The 25216-nt window shown below is 42.1% G+C and overlaps 4 protein-coding genes across 9 annotated transcripts; 2 read left to right on the top strand and 2 right to left on the bottom strand.

Annotated features, from left to right (window-relative positions):
• Positions 1-325: 325 nt before the first annotated feature.
• Positions 326-9881, bottom strand: eif3s10 (eukaryotic translation initiation factor 3, subunit 10 (theta)). 4 transcript variants are annotated; one of them, XM_076050112.1, is made up of 23 exons: positions 9722-9881; positions 8159-8349; positions 7936-8072; positions 7576-7739; positions 7276-7475; positions 6792-7000; positions 6537-6708; positions 6252-6356; positions 6064-6162; positions 5850-5966; positions 5576-5761; positions 5113-5460; positions 4895-4999; positions 4704-4817; positions 4350-4472; positions 4036-4189; positions 3148-3323; positions 2989-3016; positions 2871-2940; positions 2201-2742; positions 1682-1811; positions 1397-1578; positions 326-1070 (listed from the first exon to the last, which is right to left on the bottom strand). In XM_076050112.1, exons 1-23 carry the CDS (start codon positions 9768-9770, stop codon positions 892-894), a joined length of 3780 nt encoding a protein of 1259 aa, XP_075906227.1. In that variant the 5' UTR covers positions 9771-9881; the 3' UTR covers positions 326-891. The 4 variants fall into 4 exon arrangements, with proteins under 4 accessions (XP_075906227.1, XP_075906228.1, XP_075906224.1 ...); XM_076050113.1 differs by having other exon boundaries at positions 2877-2940; XM_076050109.1 differs by having other exon boundaries at positions 2871-3016.
• Positions 9882-11393: 1512 nt separating this feature from the next.
• Positions 11394-16802, top strand: dennd10 (DENN domain containing 10). Of its 2 annotated transcripts, XM_076050090.1 has the most exons (10): positions 11394-11547; positions 11633-11687; positions 11894-12090; positions 12210-12289; positions 12375-12523; positions 14146-14257; positions 14352-14452; positions 14594-14701; positions 15020-15114; positions 15303-16802. In XM_076050090.1, exons 2-10 carry the CDS (start codon positions 11642-11644, stop codon positions 15468-15470), a joined length of 1056 nt encoding a protein of 351 aa, XP_075906205.1. In that variant the 5' UTR covers positions 11394-11547; positions 11633-11641; the 3' UTR covers positions 15471-16802. The 2 variants fall into 2 exon arrangements, with proteins under 2 accessions (XP_075906205.1, XP_075906203.1); XM_076050088.1 differs by having other exon boundaries at positions 11397-11687.
• On the bottom strand, positions 16284-20786 carry sfxn4 (sideroflexin 4). Its single transcript, XM_076050091.1, has 14 exons — positions 20454-20786; positions 20255-20320; positions 20099-20155; positions 19972-20001; positions 19702-19756; positions 19013-19038; positions 18880-18933; positions 18717-18779; positions 18563-18631; positions 18379-18469; positions 18067-18182; positions 17897-17982; positions 17491-17608; positions 16284-16995 (listed from the first exon to the last, which is right to left on the bottom strand). Exons 1-14 carry the CDS (start codon positions 20490-20492, stop codon positions 16918-16920), a joined length of 948 nt encoding a protein of 315 aa, XP_075906206.1. The 5' UTR covers positions 20493-20786; the 3' UTR covers positions 16284-16917.
• A 127-nt stretch (positions 20787-20913) lies between these two features.
• Positions 20914-25163, top strand: prdx3 (peroxiredoxin 3). 2 transcript variants are annotated; one of them, XM_076050092.1, is made up of 7 exons: positions 20914-21073; positions 22437-22548; positions 23046-23187; positions 23424-23559; positions 23802-23905; positions 24347-24512; positions 24988-25163. In XM_076050092.1, the coding sequence occupies exons 1-7, from the start codon at positions 21038-21040 to the stop codon at positions 25036-25038; spliced, it is 747 nt and encodes a 248-aa protein (XP_075906207.1). In that variant the 5' UTR covers positions 20914-21037; the 3' UTR covers positions 25039-25163. The 2 variants fall into 2 exon arrangements, with proteins under 2 accessions (XP_075906207.1, XP_075906208.1); XM_076050093.1 differs by lacking the exon at positions 20914-21073 and adding an exon at positions 21842-22045.
• Positions 25164-25216: the final 53 nt, after the last annotated feature.

Here is a 25216-nt window from a genome sequence, read left to right as displayed (position 1 = left end):
CATGCCCATCTCAAGTTTGATACGACCATTGAAAGAATGTCTAAAAAGATCTATAACTGCATTTAGCAATAACCAGGCTACTTGGGAGTGGCTCTTCCTGGGTATTAAGTTCTATATTATTTCAGATCTTTCGAGGATTAAAATCTTAAAAATGAATCCGGTGTCGTGTATTATTTTCTTGTAATGAGTGAAATTTCTTGGCAAGGATCTCCACTGGTATGGAGCACTTTTCAGATTTAATAGCAGTGTGAATGTAAAAGTGCAGTAAGAGTGGCAAGTGTGTAGCCATGTTAAATGGCAATAAATTCAGCATTCAAACAACTAATACGGTGGAGAGCAAGCATCTTTATTAATAAAGGCTTTATCTGTACACATGCAACCCGGCTTGTTATCATTGACTGCATCAAACTAGAACCACATACAGGATATATGGTAGTATTGAATAAGCTAAATTGTATTTTGACAGCTATAAAGTATCTGAAACCTGAAGGATACAGATGACCGACGGAGGTGCATTACATGCACTGTAAAAAGGTTATTTACTTAGGCAGTTGGTGATTCAAGAAGATTTGCACTGGTAGTCGGAGAAAATGCAGTGAATTATAAGTTCACTTATTTCATGATGTAAGGTAAGAAGACTCCTGGCCACAAAGGGCAGAAGAGTTTCCATTGGTTCACAGTACACACAGTTCACTGGCTGATGTTGCTGTGTAAGATTGGGGAGCCTCTGCTTCAATCAAGACAAGGATGAGGGGAAACTAGAAGAAAAACTACTGTCTACACATTTATTTTCATTATTATGAGGAATCCTTGAGCCAGTCGGTCGCCGTAGCGACCAGCTAGCGATGACAAATTGCTTTTAAGAAGCCAAATTAATGTGCGAGTTGCTGCTCAGCGGCGGACAGTGGTCCAGCCATCGTCGTCTGTTTCGTTCTTTGTGCGACGAGGGTTATCTTTGTCAGTGCGCCAGGCCTTTTCGCCCTCGCCATCGCCATCACGCTCCTTCTCCCTCTCGATCTCTCTTGGCCGCTCTTCTCGCTTGTTGTCCCCTGCACGACGCCAAGATCCTCCTCCTGATAGGACATAAATAATTATCATTTGAGAAAACAATTGACTTCCATGTGCATTTAGATATTTCAATTGTACACTAATTAATACATTAATTAAAGTTATCAAAAATATAGTGATTTTAAAATGGTTTCTCTTGTAAATCGATTTTGTCTATGCAGGATAATTCAAAGGACTAATAAGGCAATATGTAACAGTCAAATGGCGCCCCCTTGTGGCTACATACAGAATTTCCTTGTGTTTCTCTGCTTCAAATGCACTAAGTCCATGTAAAGATGCTATAGGATGACCATTCAAGGCTCTCTCGCTAAATGAGCAGCCTTCTCACCTTCTTCTTGACTTCTGGGCGGAGCTCTGGATTCACGGTCGTCGCGGCTGTCATCGCGGCGGTTGTCGGGGCGTTCCCCACGTTGATCGTCGCGGCCCCGCTCACGGTCAGCATCTTCTTTGCGACTGTCTGGCCTCCAGGAGCTTCCTTCATCTCCACCTGGTTTCTTCCAAGCGTCCTCTCTATGAGCACAATAACACAGATTAGAGGTGGTGCCTGGGCTTCCTCTTAATCACGCATTCACTGGTACAATAATAATAAACAATAATGATAAAATAGAATCACCTTTGTGGACGACGGTCTTTGAAGCGGTCGGTCGTTCTGTCTCCGTCGTCATCATCTCCGTCCTCCTGGTTATCACCACGAGGAGGACCCCAGCTCTCCTCTCGGGCCTTCTCTCGCTCTCGCCAACCGCCTGTGGAGAAGAGCAGTTTCTTAACACTTTGTACGCGTTACATCCAAATACTCTGAGCTTTTTTCAGATTGGTCCTAGCGATCCAATATTTCAATATGTTCAACTGATCTCCTCATGGGTCTCAGTAAGATCAAGTTTTAATTTCGGACCAAATAAATGTCACCACGTGCAGTTTATTTTCAATCAATTTAAAGTATCACCAAGAGCAAAGGCTATATGGTGCAATACAGACTCCCAATGGTAACATTACTGTGATATATATTGTTGAATTGATTGTTTCTAATTTTAAATTCTTTGATCAAATCTCATTTGTACCTCCACTCAATTAAGAGCCAATCATGTTCTAGCTTGCAGACTGCACTGCCCACTACCAAACACTGAAGGCTCACCAGGTCTGCCCGCGGGTTTCCAGGGTGTGGCGTCATCGCCACCGCGGCGCCCGTCGTCCATGCCCCTCCTGCCACCTCTCTCGTCATCTCCTCCTCTTCTGGGGCCCCAGTCGTCATCAGCGCCGCGCCTCGATCCCCTGGCATCGTCCTGACCTCTGCGAGGGCCGCGGTCGTCGTCGAAGCCGCGCCTGGGACCACGGTCGTCATCGAAGGCGCGTCTGGGGCGGTCGTCGTCGAAGGCACGCCTGGGGCGGTCGTCGTCGAAGCCGCGTCTGGGTCCGCGGTCGTCGTCGAATCCGCGCCTGGGGCGGTCTTCGTCGGCGCCCCTCCTCGGACCCCAGTCGTCATCGAAGCCCCTGCGAGAGCCGCGGTCGTCATCCATCCCTCTGCGCGGACCGCGGTCGTCGTCGCCACGGCGTGGACCTCGGTCGTCGTCGAAGGCCCGGCGGGGGCCTCGGTCGTCCCTGCGGGCACCATCTCCCCTCCTGAAGGGCCCGTCCCTCTCCTCTTTCTCTTCATCACGGCCCTCGGTTCTCCACTCCCTAGATTAAGAAACACAAACAAACAAACAAAAAAAACAGATTAGGACAGAGGACATGTTTGTGACGTACAAGTGTGAACATTTAATTAAAAATAAAAAAACAAAACAAAAAAAAACGTGATGTCCAACACAAACCTGTCAGGAGGAGGACGACGGCGTTCTGAGTCGCCTCCTTCAACACGCTTTCTCCATCCTCCCTCTTCGCGATCACGATCACGATCACGATCACGATCGCCCCCCCGATCACGATCACGATCACGATCGCCCCCCCAGTCCTGTTGGAACAAAACACCCTGGTTAGCACAAATTTGATAACTGGCAATAATGCATCCGTCGTTAAGCCAAATTTGGGGTCTCCGGGTGGGTAAACGTTGAGCGAGTCCGGGTTGCAAAAGCTCATTCTCACCTTTGTCTTCTCCTCGGCTCTTCTCTCCTCCTCACGGCGGCGCTCGCGCTCCTCGATCTCTTGTTGACGGGCGCGCTGTTTGCGCTCCTGCTCTTCGAGCTTGCGCAATTTCTCCTGGTATTCCCTCTCCTCCTCTTCCCGCTGCTCTTGCTCCAGGCGCTCCCGCTCCTCGCGTTCTGGAAGAAAGAGGGGACAACAAATATTTTTAAGACCCATTGAACAGGACAAACAGCAGAACAATTTAGTTCCCAAATGTGTTTGCAGGCAGTCTGAGGTTTGCAGTGTTGTTGGGATTACTCCATAAAAGTAGTTCAACTACTGATTACTCCTTTAAAAAGTAATCTAATTACTTCTTTAACCACTTTGTTTGATCAGTAATCAATTACTAATAACTAACTACTTTAGTTAAAAAAAGATAAACAGTTGAGAACGTCTTGTTTCCTGCACAATAACGTACAACCAATCACAACTTTCTTTGATTTAGACGAGATGATTTCAAAATGTTTGTATTTCCTGCTATCTAACGCATTCGCATTTTTTTTCTTTTGCTGCCGCCATGCTTGTCTTGGTGCGCCATTGCATATCAATCACAGCTGCATCATCAATCTGCAACATAATTGTTTTAGATCGTTTTTCTAAATTTCAGACACTGTGTGGATAATAAGATATTTTTAAATTGCAAAATATTTCAGAAAAGTAATGCAATCGTTACTTGAGAAAGTAATTATGAAATAATTACCAGTTTTGCCACAGTAATCCCGTTACATTACTCCGTTACTAAAAAAGTAGTTTAATTATAGTAGTGGATTATTTGGTAATAAATTGGTGGTTTGGGGGGCAGGCTCCACCTTTGGCGTGAGGAGTTTCAGGCAAACACGAATGGTTTACCTTGCTTGAGCTGCTCCTCGTGGATGCGCTGAGCCTCTTCCTCCTTCTGGCGGTAGTAGGCATTGCGCCGGTCCTCTTTGCGTTGTTTCTTCCTGTCTGACATACGCTTCTTCCTCTCCTCCACCAAGCGCTCCATGAAGGCTTTAAGTTTTTCCTGGAGAGACAAAGCATTCGAAACAGCAGCTTAAATTTATGCACTGGACGGAGAAAAAAGAACAGATTGAGTAAACTATAATACACTTTTCCGAATCTCATCAAGATCACATCTCAATCCACTAGTAGAAAGGAAAAGACTGCCGAGATCGTCATCATACCTCATAAATGAAGCTCCGAGCAGCGGTGATCTTAGCCAAGAAGCTTTCTTTGTCCTCCCGCATCCTCAACATGCGCTGTTTGTGCTCAAGAGCCTTTTCGCGCTCCACCTCCATGTTGCTAATCTGTAAAAGAAAAAATACTTTTTTTTAAATATATTTGAGTTTGCAAATATGGGTTGGTCATTTCCTTTATTCTTTCAACAAATTAACTTGTTAAAAGGTGGAAACTGCAAGATCACTTTGCTCAACTAGTAAGGGGATGGCTTTTTGTAGGACTTGGGCAAAAACTTGTATTCTACTTCAAAGGTTGTAAATAACATGAGCAAGCAAATCATTATTACGCTTTCAACGTACCCTCTCTTCCTCTTGCAGCTCCCACAGCTCCATGTCTTTGATGCGCTGCTCCTCATAGGCCTTCTTGATAAGAGGGATCTCTTCAAGGCGTTTTGCTCTCTCAAAATAGTCAATCTGTGGCATAAAAAAGAAGAATTAAAGCCCCGTTCATGTACAGGTACCAGATATTTCTGCTGAACTTATTTGTTTACCTTCTTTTCCTGGTTTTTCAGACGCTCCTGCAGCTCCTTCTTCTCCTTCTCTAGCTGCTCCACCTGTTTGGCCATGATGAAATCAGGATCCAGCTCCTCAAGGTCCTGCAAAAAAAAGAAAAAAGAGAAGTTTTTTGTGAGAAACACTTCTCCAAATATTCATCACTGTTACACTAAGTGGAATGTATAATGACAATTTGATCATATAATAACTTTACCTCAATATCGATGTCTTTAAAGGCTTTTGCTCCGAGCTCAGTCTTCTTGATCTGCTCGAGCCGTTCCCGCACAGTCTTCTTTTTAATCTGTTCATGCTCCTGCATGATGCGCTCCTTCTCCCTTTCCTTGGCCTCCTGACGCAGACGCTCCTCCTCGGCCTTGCGGACCTTCTGCAACTCGGCTTCACGCTGCTCCAGCTCTTCCTTCTCGCGCTGAATATTGAGGCTCTCCAAGCGTTCCTTGCGCTCCTCGATGGTCTGTCGCCGGGCCAGGATGCGCTGGTGATCTTTGCGGGCATTTTTGAGATAGGCGGTGATGGCCAGTTGACTATGCTCTTCACGTTCTTGCTGTGGGTGGACAAAAAAATATGTGATAAAGAATTGAGAAATTAGGGGGGGGGGGGGGGTATATAAAAAGCTGATCTTGGCACAAATCTGTGTTGATACGAGCCAGCAGACTCACCAGGATTGAAGTGGGTTTGATGACATGGATGGCTTTAGCCAGGGATGCAGACATGGCAGTCAGCTGGTTCCTGATCTGCTCTGAGGGCATATTCTGAAGGAAAGGGCCAACTGGCGCGTCCTCTTTGGTCGAGTAGTTCAGGTCAGATCCAAAGCTCAGAGTTCGGGAGGAGTGATCAATACGGACCTAAAAGAAAAAAAATAGAGAATATACTTGTTTAGAATTATGAAGCAAGGCATCCTAAAGACATCATCACTCCTGATCCCAACAATACCTGTAAATCACAGTGCCGGGCAGCATCCACAATAGAGCGCTCCAGCTGAAAGGCATCCACAAATGGAACCAGGGAGGCCAGGCGAGTGAACTCGATGCTTTGATATATCTGCGCAACCTAATTAAAAGAGAAGCAAAAACCACCTGTTACTACTGTTGCATGCATGTGATTAAAAAAAAAAAAAGAAGCAGTTCTCACAAAGATTGAAACACACCTGCTGCAGGAGCCTCAAGATGGTGTTATTCTGCAGGTGAGGGACATACTGCTGAAGATCTGGCTCCTTCTCTGTCTGATCTTTCACCCAGTTCAGCACCTGGTGGGATGTCCATGTTAATTTTCTGAACATGACAGCACGAGACAAAGTCATTTGTTTTAGAAGAAACTGGCAACTGGACTGTTTACCTTGGTGACTCTCCCGCTCAGCTTCAGAGGATGGAAGTCTACTTCTAGCCAGTTGTACAGCTCCTTCACATCAGGAACAACATACTGCAGCAAGTTGAACCGCACCTGCAAGCATCAAAGTAGAAATATGTAAAAATAAGCGTGAGCTCAAACTTTTGTCCCGTCCTTTTTCGAAACACTTGGTTTTAACTAAAGGCAAAAGAAATATTTGAAAATGTGACTTAATAAAAAAAAAAATGTCTCAACTAATTTCACAGAGCTTTCTTTTAAGTGCATATAATGTACCATGTCATTGATGAGACTCTGCCGAGTCGGTGGTGACTGCAGGCCGAGGAGTGTGGCCAGCCTTCGGTGCTTCTCCACAATGATGCCATCCATGTCCAACAGACGCGCAATATCAGTGCGCTCAGGTGTGATGGGAATGGACAGAGTGGCCAAGAGGACCCTGGTGGACATTCTGGCAAATACAAATTCAATTCAGTCGCAATTCAACCCCAGATTAGAAAATCGTGAAATATCAGCAAAGGGTGGCCAAGGTACCTCTGCATCTCATCCTGGGTCAGATTTTTGCGCATCTCTCTGGAGAGGTGATAGAGCCGGTGCAGTGTGCAGGCATGAAAGAGGGCATTTCCAGACTTCCAGAACACGGTAGAAACCTTGTTGTAGTAGTTGGCCATCAGCTGTGGTTTGGGGGGCTTCTTGGAGAGAGCAAACAGGCCGTGGATGTCCTCAACAGCCTTGAATGCTTCCTAATGAAGACGGAATGAAAATACAACAATCAGTGACAACAAGGGCTTCACTTTTTCCCCAAGTACCACAAATCTCATTCGAGGGGAACCAGTGGGGACAATGGAAAAAATGTGTATATTATGTTAGACTAACAATGTATCCTGCATTATGTATAGAGGTAATTTTGTTTTTTAAAGCATGTTTCTGTTAGATATATAGACATGCCAGAGCCAAATAGTGTATGTAACCAATTGAGGTTTAAAAAACAACAACAAACACATGCTGTTCTACAGACCTGCCAGAGCTCCATGCTGATGGCACTGTCCAGCTGCACCAGACGTGTCTCAAGATGCATGGACTGGCTTTCAGGGTTGTTCAGGTTGATGGCAGTGCTCTGGTTGTGGTGACGCTGGATCTGACTCAGATGCATCCGCAGGTTATCGCAAAGCTTGCGGAACTCTGCTTTGCGGGTGTACTGAAGGCAAAACTTGAAAGCTGCAGAAAAAAGACAAAGACAAGTTATTTATCAATCTGAACTTGACGGTACTTGATACTTGGAGGGTGGGACGTGAAAACAAATGAAACACTATGTCACCTTGCTGAGCAATGTCATGGTACAGGCGCTCCACCTTGGAGTTGTTTCTTAGCAGATCCAGGCACTGACGGTAAGATTCCCACAAGAACTTCACCCATGGAGTGAGGAGCAGTCGGTCAGTACGATCCTGGGTGTCTTCTCCACTCACAGCACTCAGGAGCACACTGAAATTATTTTCATGGGGGAAAAAAGGACGCTTGAATTAGCATTTAGCACCATCTAATGTCTTCACATTTAGATTTAACTCAATTTGTTCATCAATTAAAACTTGAAGGTAGAACCAGGCATAATTTTGAACTACTCTTACGCACTTAAAAACACAGTGAAAAAACATCTGGTCCAAACATGCAGCATGGTTACCTTTCTGGAGTCTGAATGTTATCCAAATCCTCAATGTCCAGAACCATTTGCTGGGACTCTCCTTTGGCAGTCTCTGTCTTGTCTTCTGCCAGCTTCAGGTAGGCTCTGACAACATCCTCCAGTGACTTGATGTTGACCTGAAAACACAAACAAGTAAATTCTGGATTCTGGCCTCCCTCTTGTTAGCAACCACCGGGTCTGTGTCCCCACCCTTCACACATACCTGCTGGCAGATGTTCTTGTACTGGTAGAGACCTTCCTTGGCCAAATGACTCTTGCGGAGATCCACACAGAGCTCCAGATACTTGAGCATGATAGGCTCGTGTATCTTCTGCCATGTCCTGTGTTTTTTGCTTTTGATGACATCGTACAAGACATCGAGGGCTGGCTGCTTCTTGCCAACCTCAAGAAACTCTGGATGAACACAAAACACAGGATATTTGTGTTTGCTTGAGCACAGGCACATGTATACATGCAGAATAGAATGACAAAGTTTCAAGAGCAACTTGACAGCCTCGTTTAAGGGGGAACATTTTTTGAAGGAAAACGCCACAAACACTGCCTATTGACAAATCTTCTAAAATTACACCATTATGGCAAACTGATAAGTTGCTCTTTTTCCACCTGATGAACCCAAAAGTACGACGCTACTTCACTCAAACTGATGACATCACACAAGAACCTATGGTATGGTGTGAATATTATGGGGATTGTGTAGCATCAAGTCCTATAAGCATGACTAACCATGTCTCATAATTTGTCCTGTATCAGACGCTTAATTAATTTAACACGCCCTCTACCTGCTCGCTCAATAGATTCATAGACAGATGACCTACTGCAAAATATTCGTCCGCGGCAACGCTATGTTTCCCCGGGATTATGTTTCGTGTGACACGCGGAAGCGGATGCGTTTGGACCGGAGAGCGCAGGCAAAGAGAAAAGCTAGAAGAAAACGCAGCAAGCCGACTCCCTGTTCATGTTAATTATCCCCATTAATATAAAAATTATAATATTAAGTTTGTTTAAAACATTGTAAATGTATGCATGTATTCTGATTCAAATTAAACCTTAATTCGTTAAATCATCCGATTACCAATCTTCGAAAACTAAAGACCTATCTTTAAAACGGCATGGTGGGCGAGTCAGTTTTGTAACAGCGCAGCATCTTCAATTTTATAACAAGCTCGAGTTCCAAGAAACAAAGGAAAACCTTACACCAGAAGGAAATTACAAGAGAATACATAGCATGAACTTGTTTAATCCTGGGATATAATGCAATTACACCACGTCACCATGAGTGGACTACTGTCTAATAAAAAAAACTCAACGTAATGTTTGTCAAGCTCTTGATAAATTCGTTTTCAGAGTCGATGCTTGAAAATGTACGTTAGAAGTCCAAGAACTGCAAAAGGAGTGGGTTACAAATAGTTAACTTGACGCTCCATTTTAAGGCCTAAATATGCTAAAGATCTTTAGCAGCAGAAACGTGACCGCGTACATCGCTGACGACGAAAAAAAAATGTTAATATTTGCTTCCGTTTATATCATAAGTGCCAAAATGACATCTCTCAAAAAGAAGCAAAAAACATCTACGATTGTCTCAGGTGATGGTTTTGATGATTCATCAATAGCTTCTCAGCCATCTGACCTGCATTAGCCAAGTGCTAGGCCGGCTAACTGGTCGCTATCAAAGACGCACAGCATGCCGAAGCTAATGTTAGCTTAGCCTACCAGATGTCCACGTAAAAAACGTCTAAAACCTGTAAAACACCGAAACGCTACTCACCGTTTGCTCGTTTAAGGGCATTTTCTGGCCTTTGAAAGTACGCCGGCATGATGGTAGCGTTCTAAGTGAGACTGGCTGACTTGAAACGATTTCGGTTAATTTCACCGGCCCATCCACGCCACGCACACACCCGCTGCAATGGTGCTGCTGACTGAGAAAGTATGCACCTCGTGGGCGGCCCAACTTCAGTTGCCAGTGTGTGACGCGTTATCCCCCTATTGCTCGCCGAGTGAATGGTCAGCTGTAAACCGGTCATGGCAGTAGCTTTTCATCGACTGCATTATGAAAAACAAAGCAAATTTGCTTCCATTATACTGATCAGGAATTATGTGTAACATTTTAATTTTCAGTTATATTAATGAATCAGAATAAACGTTATTGTTCATAGAGCCTAACTTGGAACTTGACCAACTATAGGTACAATTTAAACTTTGAATATTTGTATCACTTTTCTGTTTAGGTGTGTGTGTGTGTGTGTGTGTGTGTGTGTGTGTGTGTTAGAGGGGAAAATCATACCAAGGGTTGCAAAACATTTATGTTGAGCCCAAATGCAGGTAAGAAGTGGTTAGTTGCTGATTGGTTTAAATTCCAGGGAACTATTTCAAAATAAGGATTTGAAGGGGAAACCAGGGGCTGTGAAACATTTGTGTTGAGCTAAAAAAAACAACAACAAAAAAACAAGTGGTGAATGGCTACGATTACAGGGAGCGATACAAAACGGTATTAAATACTATGTAATAATAATAATAATAATAATAATAATAATAATAATAATAATAATAATAACAACAACAACAACAACAGCAATGCTAAAATGATATGTCAGGAAGAATGATTTTGTCCCACTGGTAACCACATTTTTAACTTTAAAAAAGTTATATGTTTTACGACTGTCTCTAAGTTTTTCAGGCTGCCGCACGGTGCTCAGTAGTTTGTTTGAATAAAAATGATGTTTCATTTAATTCTCCGTAGCGTTGAAAGTTTTCTTCTTCTTCTTCTTCTTCTTCTTCTTCTTCTTCTTCTTCTTATTATTATTATTATTATTATTATTATTATTATTATTATTATTATTATTATTATTCAAATCATTGTATGTCTGGTAATAAACTGCAAAACTGACAACAAATACAGAGAAATCACACATCTCTGGATAAGTGATTTCTTGTGTAATGTAGCATTCATTTCTTGATGTTTAAATTGCCGAGACATATGTGGAAAATATTTGAAACGGATACATAAGTATGTTGCGTCAGATATTTTTCACTACGAAACAAGGAATGGATGCAGATTTCTCTTCAGAAATGGATACGTTTTCGGTTCAAACCTGGCAACCCTTCGTGAGAGAAGTTCCCGTATGTGTCCCCTATATGGTGTGTTCGCGGACCAAACTCCACTACATAAAATCGTAGACATTGGCTTAATACAGCGTTGCTAAGGGCCTCTTGTCGGTCCATATGAACATTTCACGACAATAATAACACCTGGTAAAGATTATTGGAGGTTTACTTACTGAAAAAGACCCGTTGCATTTTTATTTTGTCTTTGCTGTTTGTTCAGTTTAGTATAGTATTAGTATTATATCCACTGGTCCGATAGTACTTGAATGCATCGTACCAGCTAACCATCCCCAACTGCGATTGGCTTTCAGCCGGCATGTCTCCGCCCCCACAATTCTGTCGTTCCGGAAAAAGGAAGAGATTTGGCACCGAGTCTGTTTACAGCAGTGATCATTTTGAGGCTCGTGACAAAATTGAAGACATTTGGCCTCTAATAATACCTACGTAGCTTCGTGTCTCGGTGTTTGAACCCCACAGGATCTCTCAGGGTACTTCATAACCTCAGTATTGTAGGCAGAGGAAGACGTTCTGGGGTGTTTGACTCTGGTTAACTTGTCACTCTGAACTCTTCCAGGTATGGAATATGGCAGCAATTGAAGCACAGTTTATGTTAAGCGTCGGGCTAATCGGTAAGTGTTATTGCTTCTTCCGTTCTTTTCCTCTCTTCATGTTCATGGTAGTTAAGGCGAACCCTGCGCCTCGGGCTCAGTGGGTGTCACATGACTCCATTGTGACCATGTCAAGCTAATCTACAGGGCATAACGTCCATAACAGTTCAGTACAACTTGGTGGCGGGTTTAGGGTATATGTCTGAACAGCTGTGCGGTCTCCTCAGAGAAAGATGTGAACGGAGACACGCTGTGGGTGTGGTGCTACCCCTCCGTGAGCTCGGACCTGAGGCAGGTTCTGCTCAGAAAGTGCTGCCTGACCCAGGACGGCCGCGACTTTCACACCTTTGTGTTCGGTCAGTTCTGTCGAACCTGGTACTACATCACAACAGCTGAGGTCCAGGAACCCACCGCACTAAACAAGGTACAGTGTTGCACCGCAGATCTCTGTCAACGTGCCGCCAAGCACGCAGTACGAACAGCTTTTCATTCATGTGTGTAACATGCAAATGTGTTTTGTTTTTTTCCCCCCTTCCCTTCAAGATCACTCATTTTTCAGTGGTTATTACTGCAAAAGACTTCAACCCTGAGAAGTATGCAGCCCTCAACAGAGTGCTCTGCAGGTACTGTCAGTGCGACACACTGCTTGCACAGTGGGCTTTCAACAGTTCTTCCCTTGAAGCACTTTGAATGTGTGTCAATGTGCAGGATGTACATCAAACACGGCAGCCCGGTGAAAATGATGGAGGCTTATGTCACCGTCCTCACCAAAGGGATTTGCCAGAGTGATGAAAACGGCTCGTTTCTCATCAAGGACCACGACGTCAGGAAAGCATATCTGGCTGCTTCAGTCAAAGGTCAGTCCTCCTCCCACATGTTGTGTTGCAGGTTTTAAAACTAATGTTTGTAAAAAAAAAAAAATAGGTATAAATAAAAAGGTAAAAGTGCATTCCCTTAACAAAATGCTTTCACTGATGGAGGCTGAAGTTTGAGTTGTGAAATTCTTTTTTTTTTTTTTTTTTCGTATTTGGTGTCAGTGGAATACAAAATAAACTGTTTTGGTTCTCCTGTCTAGTGGTAGCAAGTAAAAATAAAAATCCCTAAACCTATGGGAAAAGGTGAAAATTTTAAATTTTAAATTCCTGTTTTGTTAATTGAAATTATATACAACTTTATTTCAGACACAGACATTGGTCCATAGATAAAAGAAACAAAAACAAGTTCAACACAATGAATAACATACAGTAAAATTCATGTAAGGCTAAAATGCCAGACCTATATCTAAAGCTGCTTCTTCCAGGGCTGGTTAAAGCCAGCATGATCCCATTATGGGATTTGTCCAAACGAGACATACATTTATACATCAGTTGCCTTAATAAGGCTCCAGAGGTGGGAACACCTGAGTTCACGAAAAGCTGACTTGCACTGCGCCATCTAGGGACACGAAGGGGGAGTCTCATCGCATCATTGTTGGCTACAGTGAGTCTCTGCAGGCTGCGGCTCCTGTATCGCCACCACAGATGTGCTGTGCACATAGGAGTACAATAGGTCCTGAATAAAAACCATTCAACACTAGGTGAACACATTCTAAACAACGTTCGCTTGAGCATATCATTTGCAGCACTGTTCTATCTGTCGTCACTCAGATCATCAGTTATAAAATGACCCAGATATTTTATTTCATTACAAATTCTATGTCAATGTGATGTAGTTCATTTTTTTTTGAGTATTCATACTGTTAACATTTAAGCATATAATATATCCAGTAACTCATGGGAAAGATACTCAACTTAATGTGGTTTCATCATGTCATTTCAAGATGTTCAGTGATTGAAGGTCCTGTCTTATCCAGAGGAAACTTTATGTTGGGTATTTTTTTTAATTCAGAGATTGTCTTTGTTCCATGGTGCAGGGGCACAATAGAAAAAAAAACTTCTTACAAACAATATATAGTGTGTTAGTCACGTATCTGCTCGACTCATTTGATCAATGTTATCAGTGGGGCTGAGTGAGTAATCAGCTGGTTAAAATTCATCAATATTTCCCTTTAAAACAAAACAAGAAGACTTTTTGTGGATATTTCTCAATTTCGTCTCTCCTAATTCATCATTTGTCAAAGTATTTCTTAATTAAACCCCTGTGATGCGCTGTGCCACAGAGGGTCTCGTTCACAGCACTGTGTTTTGTTCAAGGAAACAATTCCATTTTGTAGTGCTGTGCTCTTCTTCTTTTTCTCCCGAGAAAAACAATTTAAGCAACCTTGAAAAGAGTAGTTAGTAAAAGAAAGATTTATACATGCACAACGTCACTCAGCTGCTGTCGAGCGGCTGGTGTATAAGTGAGTTGTTGCTTGTTTACCGGTGAAAGAGGCTAGGTGTTCTTTTTTCCCCAACGCAGTGGACGGAAATTGAAAGTCTGAATTTGCCCCAAGAGTCAATGGGATCATCCGGTTCAAGCCTGTGTCTCCGTCCTGCTGTAGATGTGGTGTCTCACTTTGGTATGGAGACCATCATCCTTTACACCGCCCTCATGCTGAAGAAGAGGATCGTCGTCCATCACCCTCGCATTGAGCCACTGCTGGAATTTACAAGGTGCTGCCGGTCGAACTGCGTTTTCGGCCTTTGGGTTCATCGTGTTGGGACCTTGTACGATAACCCCCCCCCTCCCCGAACTGTCTCCCTGCAGAGTTCTGCCCACTCTGACGTGGCACCGGAAAGACTGGTCCATCGTCCACCCCTATGTCCATCTGACTGACACTGAGCTGGAGGATCTCAAGAAAAGCCCCGGTGAGGCTGCCTGCCTCCTGTTTTATTCACTCTGATTTTGAGAGTGGAACAACACTGTCGTAGCTCGGCGACCATCTGCTCTCTTGTCGCGCAGCGGGACGGTGAATAATTGATGCGGCAGTATGTTTGCTTCCTCCTCAGGCTATATAGCCGGGTTCGTCGATCCAGAAGTTGGCAACAGATCGGACTTGTTTGATGTGTACGTGAGCCTCCCAGACAGTGTCATCACAGTGTCCCAGAGTGCCAAAGGTACAGTGTCTTCAAAGGAACAGCCATATGTTAAAGGTCCCATAATATGCAAAATTCCCCTCACTGATTTGTATATATATTTTCTAATAATAACATGCAACTTTTTTTTAACAATCTCCCCAGAGTTCGGTCCACGCATTTCTCTCAATAACCATTCAGAAATAAAATGAAAGGAAAAAAAAAAAAGAATAATATCCAATTTCCAATGAAAGATCAGAAAACTGATAACCCTGTATGTGCAATGTGAAACTTTGAATAGAGGCACTTTGATCACGTCGAGCATTTATCTCCCAACTGATGGTGTGTTTGCGACCACAGAGGCCATGGCCATGGGCAAGTTACACAAGGACATCGGCCACCTCATCGTCCAGTCTGCAGAGGATCCAGACAGATCAGACAGCCAAGTCATCAAGGTGAGACACAGTCTCATAATGTATCTGCATTGAGGCTGCACTGTAGGTTGGGGAAGAACTTTTTCTTTTCAAGCGCAGTGGAATACTCCTAGATGATAAGTCAAGTCAAATGCTTTACTTACTGTATTATTGTATTGCAAAGAGAAAAATCTATCAAATGTCTCACAATCTTTTTTCCCCATTGGCAGGATATTTCTGTCAAGACTAAAGAGATCCTCGCCAACTTGGTGGCCCTGGCTGACGGCTGCGAAGACTCTAAAATCACGTTGGAAGGTTTGAAACAGCGTCACTTTCCTCCAGCGACTGAGAACTTCCTCTTTCATTTAGCAGCTGCCGAGCAGCTCCTGCGGATATAGACATTCCCTCAGATCTGCTGTTGCTTGATGTCTGCGGCACTGCTTTGGCTTTGCTGCTTGCGAGGATTTTGGGGCCGATTGCCGTCACCCGAAAGGCTGGATCTCTCCCACAGTAATCTACTGTGCATCGGAGGTATTGAAACGTGCCACTAACATCAAACTTTACTGTCCGCTGTTGCGCTAATATGTGACGTAGCATTTTATATCCTGGATGTTTTACATTCTGATTTAAAGAGGACACTTGATAAAGTTTCTTTTTTTATTACAAATTGTTTTTCCGTGTTGTGATGAAGCTACAGAGAATATATTTTAGTTTCTTCAAAATTGCGAAAAGGTGAAAGGAGGTTTAATCTTTTAATTGCAAGTATCTTAATTGGAAAATGTTCAATGTCCAAATACAACGATCAAAAATGGAAAAGCTGGATTACATTTCATTTATTTCTAAGTTAATGCTTGGAGGGAAATTGTAAAATTCTCCAGTGGATATCAGTTGTATCCTGTAAAGTACCAAAACAAACAATAACCTGATTCTTGAAAGCAGCGTCTGCCTGTGCTTGAGTTTTGTTCTTGCTCTACTGGAAGGAAAAAGTTATCAATTTCGCAAGAGTTGAATTTTATAAATATGTGAAATGACTCAGTCAAAAACACATCAGCTTTGAATGTTTTATTATTTTCTCATGAAAATATCTCCCTAACAAACACATTGCATTCTACCTTTTGTATCGTATTTCATTTGAAATACACTCCTCTACCCTGCCCGTTTGTTCTAAGACCCGAAGTGCTCCGAGTGTTGTGAGCAGCAGATGAGCTGCAACAATGGGATAACAAACATTAGGTTCTTCAGTCAGTTACTGCATCGTCATATGGAAAGACTACAGAGCTCGAGGTAACTGTTCAGCTGGTCCAAAGTTCAGTGCTTTCCATATGGCCTCTTCCATTTTATAGTACAGCAAATGTCATGTGACCACTTGAGTTTGCAATTGGAAACAAGGCATGGGACACTTTTTTGGTTAAGAATTTTGTATTTTAGGAACTTGCAGATGACTTACATGCAAGCAAATGTATGAAATGGGGGAGTTTTGTCTAAATAGAAGTGTCAAAAAAAAAGAACCAGCAACTGATGGTGCTTTTGTGTCATTACAGGTGTCTTACTCATCAGGTTTTAATCTTGTTTTTAATGAAATACTGGTTTTACACTTGACCTCATCCTTAAAAAAAACATTGCCAAATTGTGCAATACACAGAAATAATCGTCTGACTTTGGAAACTAATGCATACTAACCAATGTATGTGAACCTACTATTACAGTGGAATAAATTTGCTATGAACAGAGGTGCTGTGTTTCCATGAAAAACGCAAATGACTTGTTCATTTTTAGCTGTGTGTCTTGAAGATACTGCCAGTCATGGCAACGGGTATTTCATTTATTTTCTATGCGCGCATCTTGTCAGAGTCCTCTGTGGTAGAACAACCACTTGTTATCTGTTGCGGCCTGCAGCTCCACCTCGACATCCTCCTTCTTTATCTGGAACATGAAAAGTAGAGAAAAAGGTGGTCAGTGCCATGACTGCTGACAAATTACAAAGAGACCCAAGTTCCACAGCTCCAAGGTCCTGAAAGGATTCAAGTGCCGAGTCCATCCCTCAGACCAGAACATTATTATTCATGACATATTAGATAATTACCCTCAGAGTATATGCAGTCTACGCTTGTTGCTGCAAGAGGTGGAGCTAGTTTGAATGGATAAGAAATTAAAAATACATAGCATAGCAGAGGTGTTGTAAGATGACTGTTAATTTTGGAAGACTGCGCTATTTGAGCATTTATTGAACTGAAACTTATACTGGGAAATAAAAGCTATGTTATAGTATGTTATAAATCCATTGCATTTCAAAACCTGCTGTTTAAAAAATGTCAAAATCTTTTTTAAAAACTGTCAAATAAGGCACCTGAAATGAGGGGGGAAAATGCAATGTCCCTCATGTTTCTCTCTTAAAACACTGGAGTAGATGAGTCTTACCGTTCCCAGCTGTGGGTAGAGGCTGAAGGAGACGGGGATCATCAGGCCCACCACAAACGCAATGGCGATGTGACGGAGGGGAGCAACCAGCAGAGAGTTCCTCTGGAAAAGTCCTCTTCTGCTAGGGAGACGACAAGCAGTCAGATCTAAGAGCTGTGAATCCTGCCCACACCGATGGTGGCATCTCCAGACAGACAGACACAGACAGGAAGAGCAAAAACTGTAGAAAATGTGTCAAAACGACACACAGGTGAATTAAAAACGGTTGTGTGAGAAACTGCTGATCCTCATTAACAAGTCAGATAACAACTGCTCAAAGGAAATAGAATACACTGCTACACCCTGGCAGGGGAATGTCTGCAATTGATGGAAATTAAACAGAAAGAGTCAATTTTAAGCCACGGACCTCCTCAGGAGCAAAAGCAGGAGGTTGGGAACTGCAGCCGTCGTCCCAAAAAGTGCTGCTCGTGACAGCGCGGTCTCCCTCACAGCCTGAACAAAAGCAACAGGAAGAAACTCACAACCGTAACGTGCCGACAACAGTTGTTCTAAGTCACATTTGGATGGGTACAAAACCTTCGCTCCAGCTGCTTTGGACAGGCCCACAGAGTTTCCGTCACTGTCAAAGACTTGGATTCCATTTTCCGACTCGTCACTCCTCACAGTCGACACAGTGAAGTAAGCCAGAAGAGCTAGAAAATGTAATTAATTTCCGTTCGTGGTAAATCCACGTGAGTGAAGCAAACGTAAGATCAAAAGAGGATTGAATGAAATAAACAGGGAATTGTACAACACTGTCTAACTTTCGGCTGAAATCACTAAAGATAAATGAAACCAGTATATGTTGTGGAAAACTGCATTCTGATTAAATGGCTCAAGAGAATCTACCTGAGAGGGGGATTGGTAATATGGAGCGGAAGAAAGCCTGCAGTGGTGCGCTCGTCACACTGAGCCGATTGATCAAAATTTGAGGCAGGGCCTGTCACAAAAGACAATGACAATCTTTGAACAAACACTCCAGAAAGCAGTTGTTTTTTTTCCAACTTAACATGAGTTATCATGTTATACACACCCCCGCACATGTTGTGTAGGAAACGGTCCCTGCAATCAGCAGAAGCTGTTTTAAAGACGTCTTCTTCCCCTGGTGGTGACAGATAAACGCAGACATTATGATGCATAGATGCGTTAAAGCAGGAGGTCAAATTGGCTGCTGATTAGAACACTACCTGTTCTGAAGAAACGTTTCTGTTTGCATGACTGAAACCAGCAGCGTAGCTCTGCAGCAGGAACTGAAAAAAAAAAAAACACATTGTTTTGTCACTGACAACACCAATGTATAATAGGTAAATATGGCATATCGATATAACTGACAAAGCATTCGCTGCTTACCTGCCAAAACAGAGCAGGCTTGATGCCATTATGTGGTAAAAGACTTGCAACTACCTAAATAAAGATTTTCAAAAATGTTACTTCATCAGAATTATAGAGACCATCAAGAGTATTTTCTGGGCGACAGACATACCATCGGCCCTGATATCGGCAGAAATGCTGTAGGAGAAAACAAAGACAATTTGAGGACATTTACATTTATTTTTCTCTATTAAACTATGACAGTAAAACCAGAAAAAACTGTGGATATAAAATGATTTGACATACAGTAAACTGATTTAAAATACATTATTAAAAGGTCTATTTTGTAAGATTTAGTAGCATGCAATGGTAAAATAAAAATACATATATGTATTGCAAACAATGTCAATGAAAGTGATTTGTGACTTCCTATTTGATTGTTCTTACACAAAGTGTGATGTCAGAGTAAAAAACAAACACACAAAAAAAAGGGTAATGAGAGTACTTCCATTCCACTTCCATATAAGTTGGTTCCTTTATGTATTAACACTAATGAAAGACACTTGCTTTAGCTTACTAAGCATACAGTTGTATTTATTAATCAGTTCAATGCCACCAAATCAATTGAAATGGTACATATTGGACCTGGCTGTTAGAAAAAAAAACCAAGGTGTAGACTACACAATATTATATATACATCCCGTATGACATCAATGCCCAACATTATAGATTCTGTTGTGTCCTGTGTTAGACTCATCAGTTGATTGAAAACTATTTTGTATCCATCTAGCTTTAAAAACATTTATCATTTATGATTCAGTAAGCCGTGGTTTATTTTAAAAAACATTGATTTATTTTTACCTGGAGGACGGAAAAAAAGTGGGAGTGGTGCACCTGTGTCAGAGTGTATAGACGCCTGCAAAAAAAGAACACAAAGTCAAATATGCAATACATAAACAACAGTTGCACTTCTACTTGGATAGAATAGAATGCAACTAAATATGGAAACGGTTAAGATGAACAGCTGCTCCCAGCGTGTGTTGAAACAGGAAGAGGTGTAGCGATATATTTGTTTCATGCATTCAGATTTGTTATAGGAGAGTTATATTAGAAGGCTTTTGCAGAATGTACCAGTGGCAAGAGGTTTGGTGAATTCCCATCCTAGAAGAAGAAAAAGAACATGTTTGAATAAAGGCTGCATTACAGTTGGTTCGGAAGTATAGAATTAGAATATCATAGTATGAGAATATCATCTGACTTTTTCATTTAGTTTATCTTCACTTCCAAAAGAAATGTGCGCCTTCTCTATTTCAGGCTGTTGGGAGAAATATTAAAAAAAAAAAAAAAAAAAATGAACATAGGTAATTGAAAAACTTACAATCCAGTATAGGACATTGCGAATAGCAATACTTACGTCTGAGGCAAGCAGGTGAGCTGGGTCAAGGACACTGACCCAAATTTGCAGTCGACTAAGGAAGGACTAGATAGAAAGGCAGAGATTTGGACTTGAGTTTTCATAGAAACTCAGAGATGTAAACATGATATCAACGCAATCACGGTTGTGACACTGGTTGGGCTGTGCACCTGTGCAGTGTAAAAAGCTAGACACTCACCTCGCCATGACTTTTCCAATATAACAGGGTTGGATCCATTACAACGACGAATAGGCAAACATGCTTTATACATAAAACGACGCAAATGGAAGACTTATTCGGGACACATTTGATCAAACCATGCGGTTTTCTCTCGTCCCCGGCGTAGGTCAAGCCATGTTCACCACTACTTCCGTGTTAACCACGTGTTCAAATATGGGCGGGTTTGTTATGCTGCGTTCTCAAATCATAAAAATTGTCTGTTGTAACTTAGGAACTACGTTTATTTATTTATTTTTGACACATTATTTTGTACCTAAGAATTCAATTATTGTTACGTTGTCATGCGATTATAAAAAAAAAACAACACAATAATGCAATTACTTGCTAACAGCCCCGTTTAACCGATGGACTCCTGAACGCAGCACAAAATAACCATCTTTCGCCTTTTTAAAGTCTCTTCTGAACGTGAACACATTTTTCGCGGTTGAAATCAAAACCCAAGTCACCGTTTACAGATACATTTGTGACCTTGCAAAACCTTACGCAAATGACGTAACAGCCGGCCTGAACCGCCCTCTCTCGACACACACTGCGTATCCAAAATGGCAGCCACCATCGGAACTCTGCTCAGGACCTCTGTAAGTGCAAATTATTATAAAACAGACGCGGATTTAATTTCTCATTTGGTTGAGCTGTGTATTTTCTTTTTGCGTTTATTTGCCACTCATGAAAACTCACGTTGTCGGGATCGTTGAAATATTACATGTAGTCTGTCTGGCGCACGTCATGTCGAGTGTGTCGCACACTTGAACCTCAGCCGACAGTTGGGGGTGACAAATATCTGGTCCACGGCCCCGCAAGTTAACGCTCGAGTTTGAAGTGTCAATACTATTGTATTATAATTTTCGTCCCATTTTGAATTAGTTGCCGATTTTAAGATATTGGAAGTCTCGACTCTCCAACATTATTGTTGTTATTAGTTCTCACCCAAAGCTTTGGACCTTGTGTAACAAAAAAAAAAAGGAAGATGATTATTATTTATTTTTTGACAGGTACTATTTGCAAGTTACAGTGAGCCATTAGCAGCCTCCAGGAAACTATTCACGTATCAGCTTCAATACCCATTAAAAAAAAAAAATGCAATTTAAAATCAGTATGTCTAATTTATTAACAATTTATCAACCAGTTGCACAAGTGGAGACCCTCGCACCGTGGTCCATTCAGGGGTGTAAAACTACTTATTTGATTGTGGCTGGTGTTAAGAGCTGTTGCTGTCATGTGGTGTTAGAGGATGAATTTGCAGCTATCAAAGGTACAGGGAGATCAAAGTTAAACCAATTATCTTAACAGAACCTTTGTGCATACTCCTCTGCTTTGCCCCTGCATTTTAATTTCAGTGATAGAGGTACTGTGAATTACAAAGGTCTTTTCATGCCACTGTGTTTATTAATAGTTTATTAATTGCCCTGTGAATATGTAATCTACAATATAGTTTACAAAGTGGCTTTTCTATTGTACTTTCCCCCCCTGGATTACATTCTCTGAATGCCAAACATACAACATAATTGTCATCTTCTTCTGTCTGCTAAGAACCCACATTGGACCTGGAGGTAATCATGTCCTGCAGCCTCTGCCTTTACTTTTAAATTGTTGGTGCTTAGCTGCCCTAGTAACAGCAATCATTATCACAGCAGGCGACTTGTCCCTGGCAGCTGAGGAAAGGAAAACAACAACAAAAGCCTGCTGAGCCTGAGTTACTGCTGTTGGGCTGTTTGGAAAGAATTCCTAGCAGAAAAAGTGTTATTTAAATAGAGATTTTAGAGTTGTTGTTGTTGTTTTTTTGTTTTTTTGCTTTGACTTCCCACTATGTCATTAATTGCCAGCAACCTTTTTTCAAGATATCTTATTCAGACTCCAGAGACATTGAAAGAAAATGATGAAGAAGTACTCAAATCAAACACCCGACAATTCCTAAATCCTTTATTTGTGTTTTGCTTTCAGGCGAGGTTTGCAGCTGGCGGGCTGAGAGTCACTGCAGCCAATCAACATGGAGCATCAAGAGCTTTGAAGGCCTTAACCGCCCCTGCACTTCAGAGGGCCTGCTTTTCTACCAGTAGGTTGTTAGTCATTTTTCCATTGAGTGCACACATCCACATCAGTTGCTTAAGGACAGATTTGATTTCCTTTTATTTTTGTGCCACACAACACCAAGCTCTACCGTCCTTACGAGACAGCGAAAACAGACAAACTGGATGACACGCCAACAACATGAATGAATTGCACAATAACAATTGCCGTTCTAAAAATAGCAACATTACTGTGATAGGTGTGTAGAAATGATAAGCAGCTTTAGTTTTTAATTATAGGGTTTGTTGTTGCCCCGATGTCCTAGATTTGTTTAGTTTATGTGTTTGCTTGCTGAGAGTTTTGTTCCCTATCTTTGCATTTTTTTAAATTTTTTATTTTTTATTAGAAAGACAACTGCTGGAGAAGAAGTCCGTGTGTGTGTCACATACTCTGTGAATAAAGCTGATTCTGATTTGATATGCAGGATGTCTTTGTGCCCAATTTCATAAATGAGAGGCTCACAGTGACTCTGCTTTGGAACAGCTACTTCCAGATGGGCCCCTGCTGTCACTCAGCCTGCCCCTGCTTTTAAGGCCACCGCTGTCTACAACGGAGAGTTCAAGGAGATGAGCCTGGCTGACTTTAAGGGCAAATACCTGGTCCTCTTCTTCTATCCCCTGGATTTGTAAGTATTTCTGACTCAAATACTTCTTGCAACACTACAAATCATTCATGTTAATTATCAGTTAATTAGTACACTGCAGTTCTGTTCTGCCTCGGTGGAGTATTTATAGCAACAAAATCTTATTGGCTTGTAAGGAATGCGAAAGATCTCACATCTGCTTGTTAACATCAGCCCCGGCTTAATAGCGATGTCGCTTAACCTTTCTTTGTTTTTGTTTTTTGCTTGTAATCCTGCAGCACCTTCGTGTGCCCAACAGAAATTATCTCATTCAGCGACAAGGCCAACGAGTTCCACGACGTCAACTGCGAGGTTGTGGGTGTGTCGGTGGACTCTCACTTCACCCACCTTGCTTGGATCAACACTCCACGCAAGGTGACTGCCCCTCCTGAGACTGAATTTTAAAGAGCATGAGTGAAATATTAGACGTCAAAGTGTCAGCTCACTCTAAAACCTGTTCATTTTGAGTGCGACAGGGTTAAAGCGCCATGCATTATTTATTTATGGCAAGATTTATGATGCTCTTAACCGATTTTTCAGTCCTGGAGTCTGCTGTGTTCAGCCCCAGTCACTTGCATTAAATGACTTGGATTTTTGTTGACTTGTTATTTCACCAGGCGGGAGGTCTAGGCCACATCCACATCCCCCTGCTGTCTGACCTCAACAAGCAGATTTCCAGGGACTATGGTGTGCTGCTCGAGGGGCCAGGCATCGCACTCAGGTGGGTCCATGCCCCTTTTTCATGGTAGCCATATCGAACCGTAGTATCTGCGTGACAGTTTTTTTTTCCTCCCCACTTCAAAGGCTTCTTTCCTTGAACTCAATTTTGTTCCGCCAACTCAGTTTGTGGAGTTTTCTCATCAACTGCTCCGGTTTGATAAATGTTTCTCGGTGAATTTGAGCACTTCCAGTGTAATAAACCACTCTTGAGATACAGCCTTCATTTTCTGCACCTGTGTAGTTCCTTTTTAATGGAGGACAGAATTCACCCTCGAGTTTCCACCGCTTCTTTTATCATTTTTCTTACCCTACGTACGATTAATGCCGTGACGAATTCTCCTGCGAATTGAAGGCATGTTTTAAGTTTTGTCCTATTTTTCACTAGAACTCAGACATGGGCTTCTACGATTATATTATAGTATCATTTTTTTGTTTCCTACAGGGGCCTGTTTCTCATTGACCCCAATGGTGTGGTGAAGCACACGAGTGTGAACGACCTGCCAGTGGGCCGCTGCGTGGAGGAGACCCTTCGCCTAGTCAAGGCCTTCCAGTTTGTGGAGACCCACGGCGAGGTGTGTCCCGCCAGCTGGAAGCCAGAGTCTCCAACGGTGAGTGACAACTTGTGAAACCTTCAGTCAGCACTCCTCAAGATAGTGACGCGCTCCTTGTCCTTCCAGAAAGCACATTAGTCTATTTGGGTTGTTGCATTGCTTGTTTGCTCATTTTCACCGGGGTATTACTCGCTGAAACAAAGCCTTGGCAAACATCAGCTGAATCTATCAATAGATGCACAGTAATGTGACTGAAATGCAGTTCCTATAAATGGTTCCAAGCTGGCAGATCATGATGTATTGCAGGGCAACAGTGTCTAGAGACAAAGACTTTGTTTTACCAACGTTGTCGTTTGAGGACTTGGAATGCTTAAATAAGCAAATTAGTTTCATTTTGTTAAAGAGGAAGAAGCGTTTAGTACTTAAGGACACGATCCAGACTGATTAATTACAATACTTATGATTTAAAAAGACACTTTTGGTCTTTTACAGCAGTTTGTAACTTAAACTTTGTTTCTTTTTGTTTTTCCAGATAAAACCAACTCCAGAGGGTTCCAAAGAGTACTTTGAAAAAGTTAACTAAAACAGGCAACTGACCCTCAACCATTACCTGAACAGAAAATGGTGCACATTTCCAAGAAAGTTCTTAGTTTGACAAGTTGTAATTATTCATCACAATATATGAATAAATATATTCTTTATAAATGATTAACTTTGTGTTGGCTCATGATATGACGACTTGTGTTTGATTATTGGGAACC

The sequence above is a fragment of the Nelusetta ayraudi genome, unplaced genomic scaffold (genome assembly GCF_046127955.1).
Source record: "Nelusetta ayraudi isolate G7.1 ecotype Tasmania unplaced genomic scaffold, CSIRO-AGI_Nayr_v1 ptg000122l, whole genome shotgun sequence".
NCBI lineage: Eukaryota > Metazoa > Chordata > Actinopteri > Tetraodontiformes > Monacanthidae > Nelusetta > Nelusetta ayraudi.
Note: the sequence above shows the minus strand (reverse complement) of the source record. Positions and strands in the feature narration are given on the sequence as shown.

Coding starts and splice junctions, on each gene's coding strand:
- sfxn4 (XM_076050091.1), bottom strand. CDS start 20,492: ATGGATCCAACCCTGTTATATTGGAAAAGTCATGGCGAG. Junction 20,321..20,453: donor ATTGGAAAAGTCATGGCGAG/GTGAGTGTCTAG, acceptor CTTTCTATCTAG/TCCTTCCTTAGTCGACTGCA. Junction 18,934..19,012: donor TGCCGATATCAGGGCCGATG/GTATGTCTGTCG, acceptor ATCTTTATTTAG/GTAGTTGCAAGTCTTTTACC.
- prdx3 (XM_076050092.1), top strand. CDS start 21,038: ATGGCAGCCACCATCGGAACTCTGCTCAGGACCTCT. Junction 22,549..23,045: donor GAGGGCCTGCTTTTCTACCA/GTAGGTTGTTAG, acceptor GCTTTGGAACAG/CTACTTCCAGATGGGCCCCT. Junction 23,188..23,423: donor TTCTTCTATCCCCTGGATTT/GTAAGTATTTCT, acceptor GTAATCCTGCAG/CACCTTCGTGTGCCCAACAG.
- eif3s10 (XM_076050109.1), bottom strand. CDS start 9,770: ATGCCGGCGTACTTTCAAAGGCCAGAAAATGCCCTTAAACGAGCAAAC. Junction 6,709..6,791: donor ACCCAGGATGAGATGCAGAG/GTACCTTGGCCA, acceptor TGTATTTGCCAG/AATGTCCACCAGGGTCCTCT. Junction 5,762..5,849: donor CCCGGCACTGTGATTTACAG/GTATTGTTGGGA, acceptor TTTTTCTTTTAG/GTCCGTATTGATCACTCCTC.
- dennd10 (XM_076050090.1), top strand. CDS start 11,642: ATGGCAGCAATTGAAGCACAGTTTATGTTAAGCGTCGGGCTAATCG. Junction 12,524..14,145: donor TCTGGCTGCTTCAGTCAAAG/GTCAGTCCTCCT, acceptor GTCCTGCTGTAG/ATGTGGTGTCTCACTTTGGT. Junction 14,702..15,019: donor AGTGTCCCAGAGTGCCAAAG/GTACAGTGTCTT, acceptor TTGCGACCACAG/AGGCCATGGCCATGGGCAAG.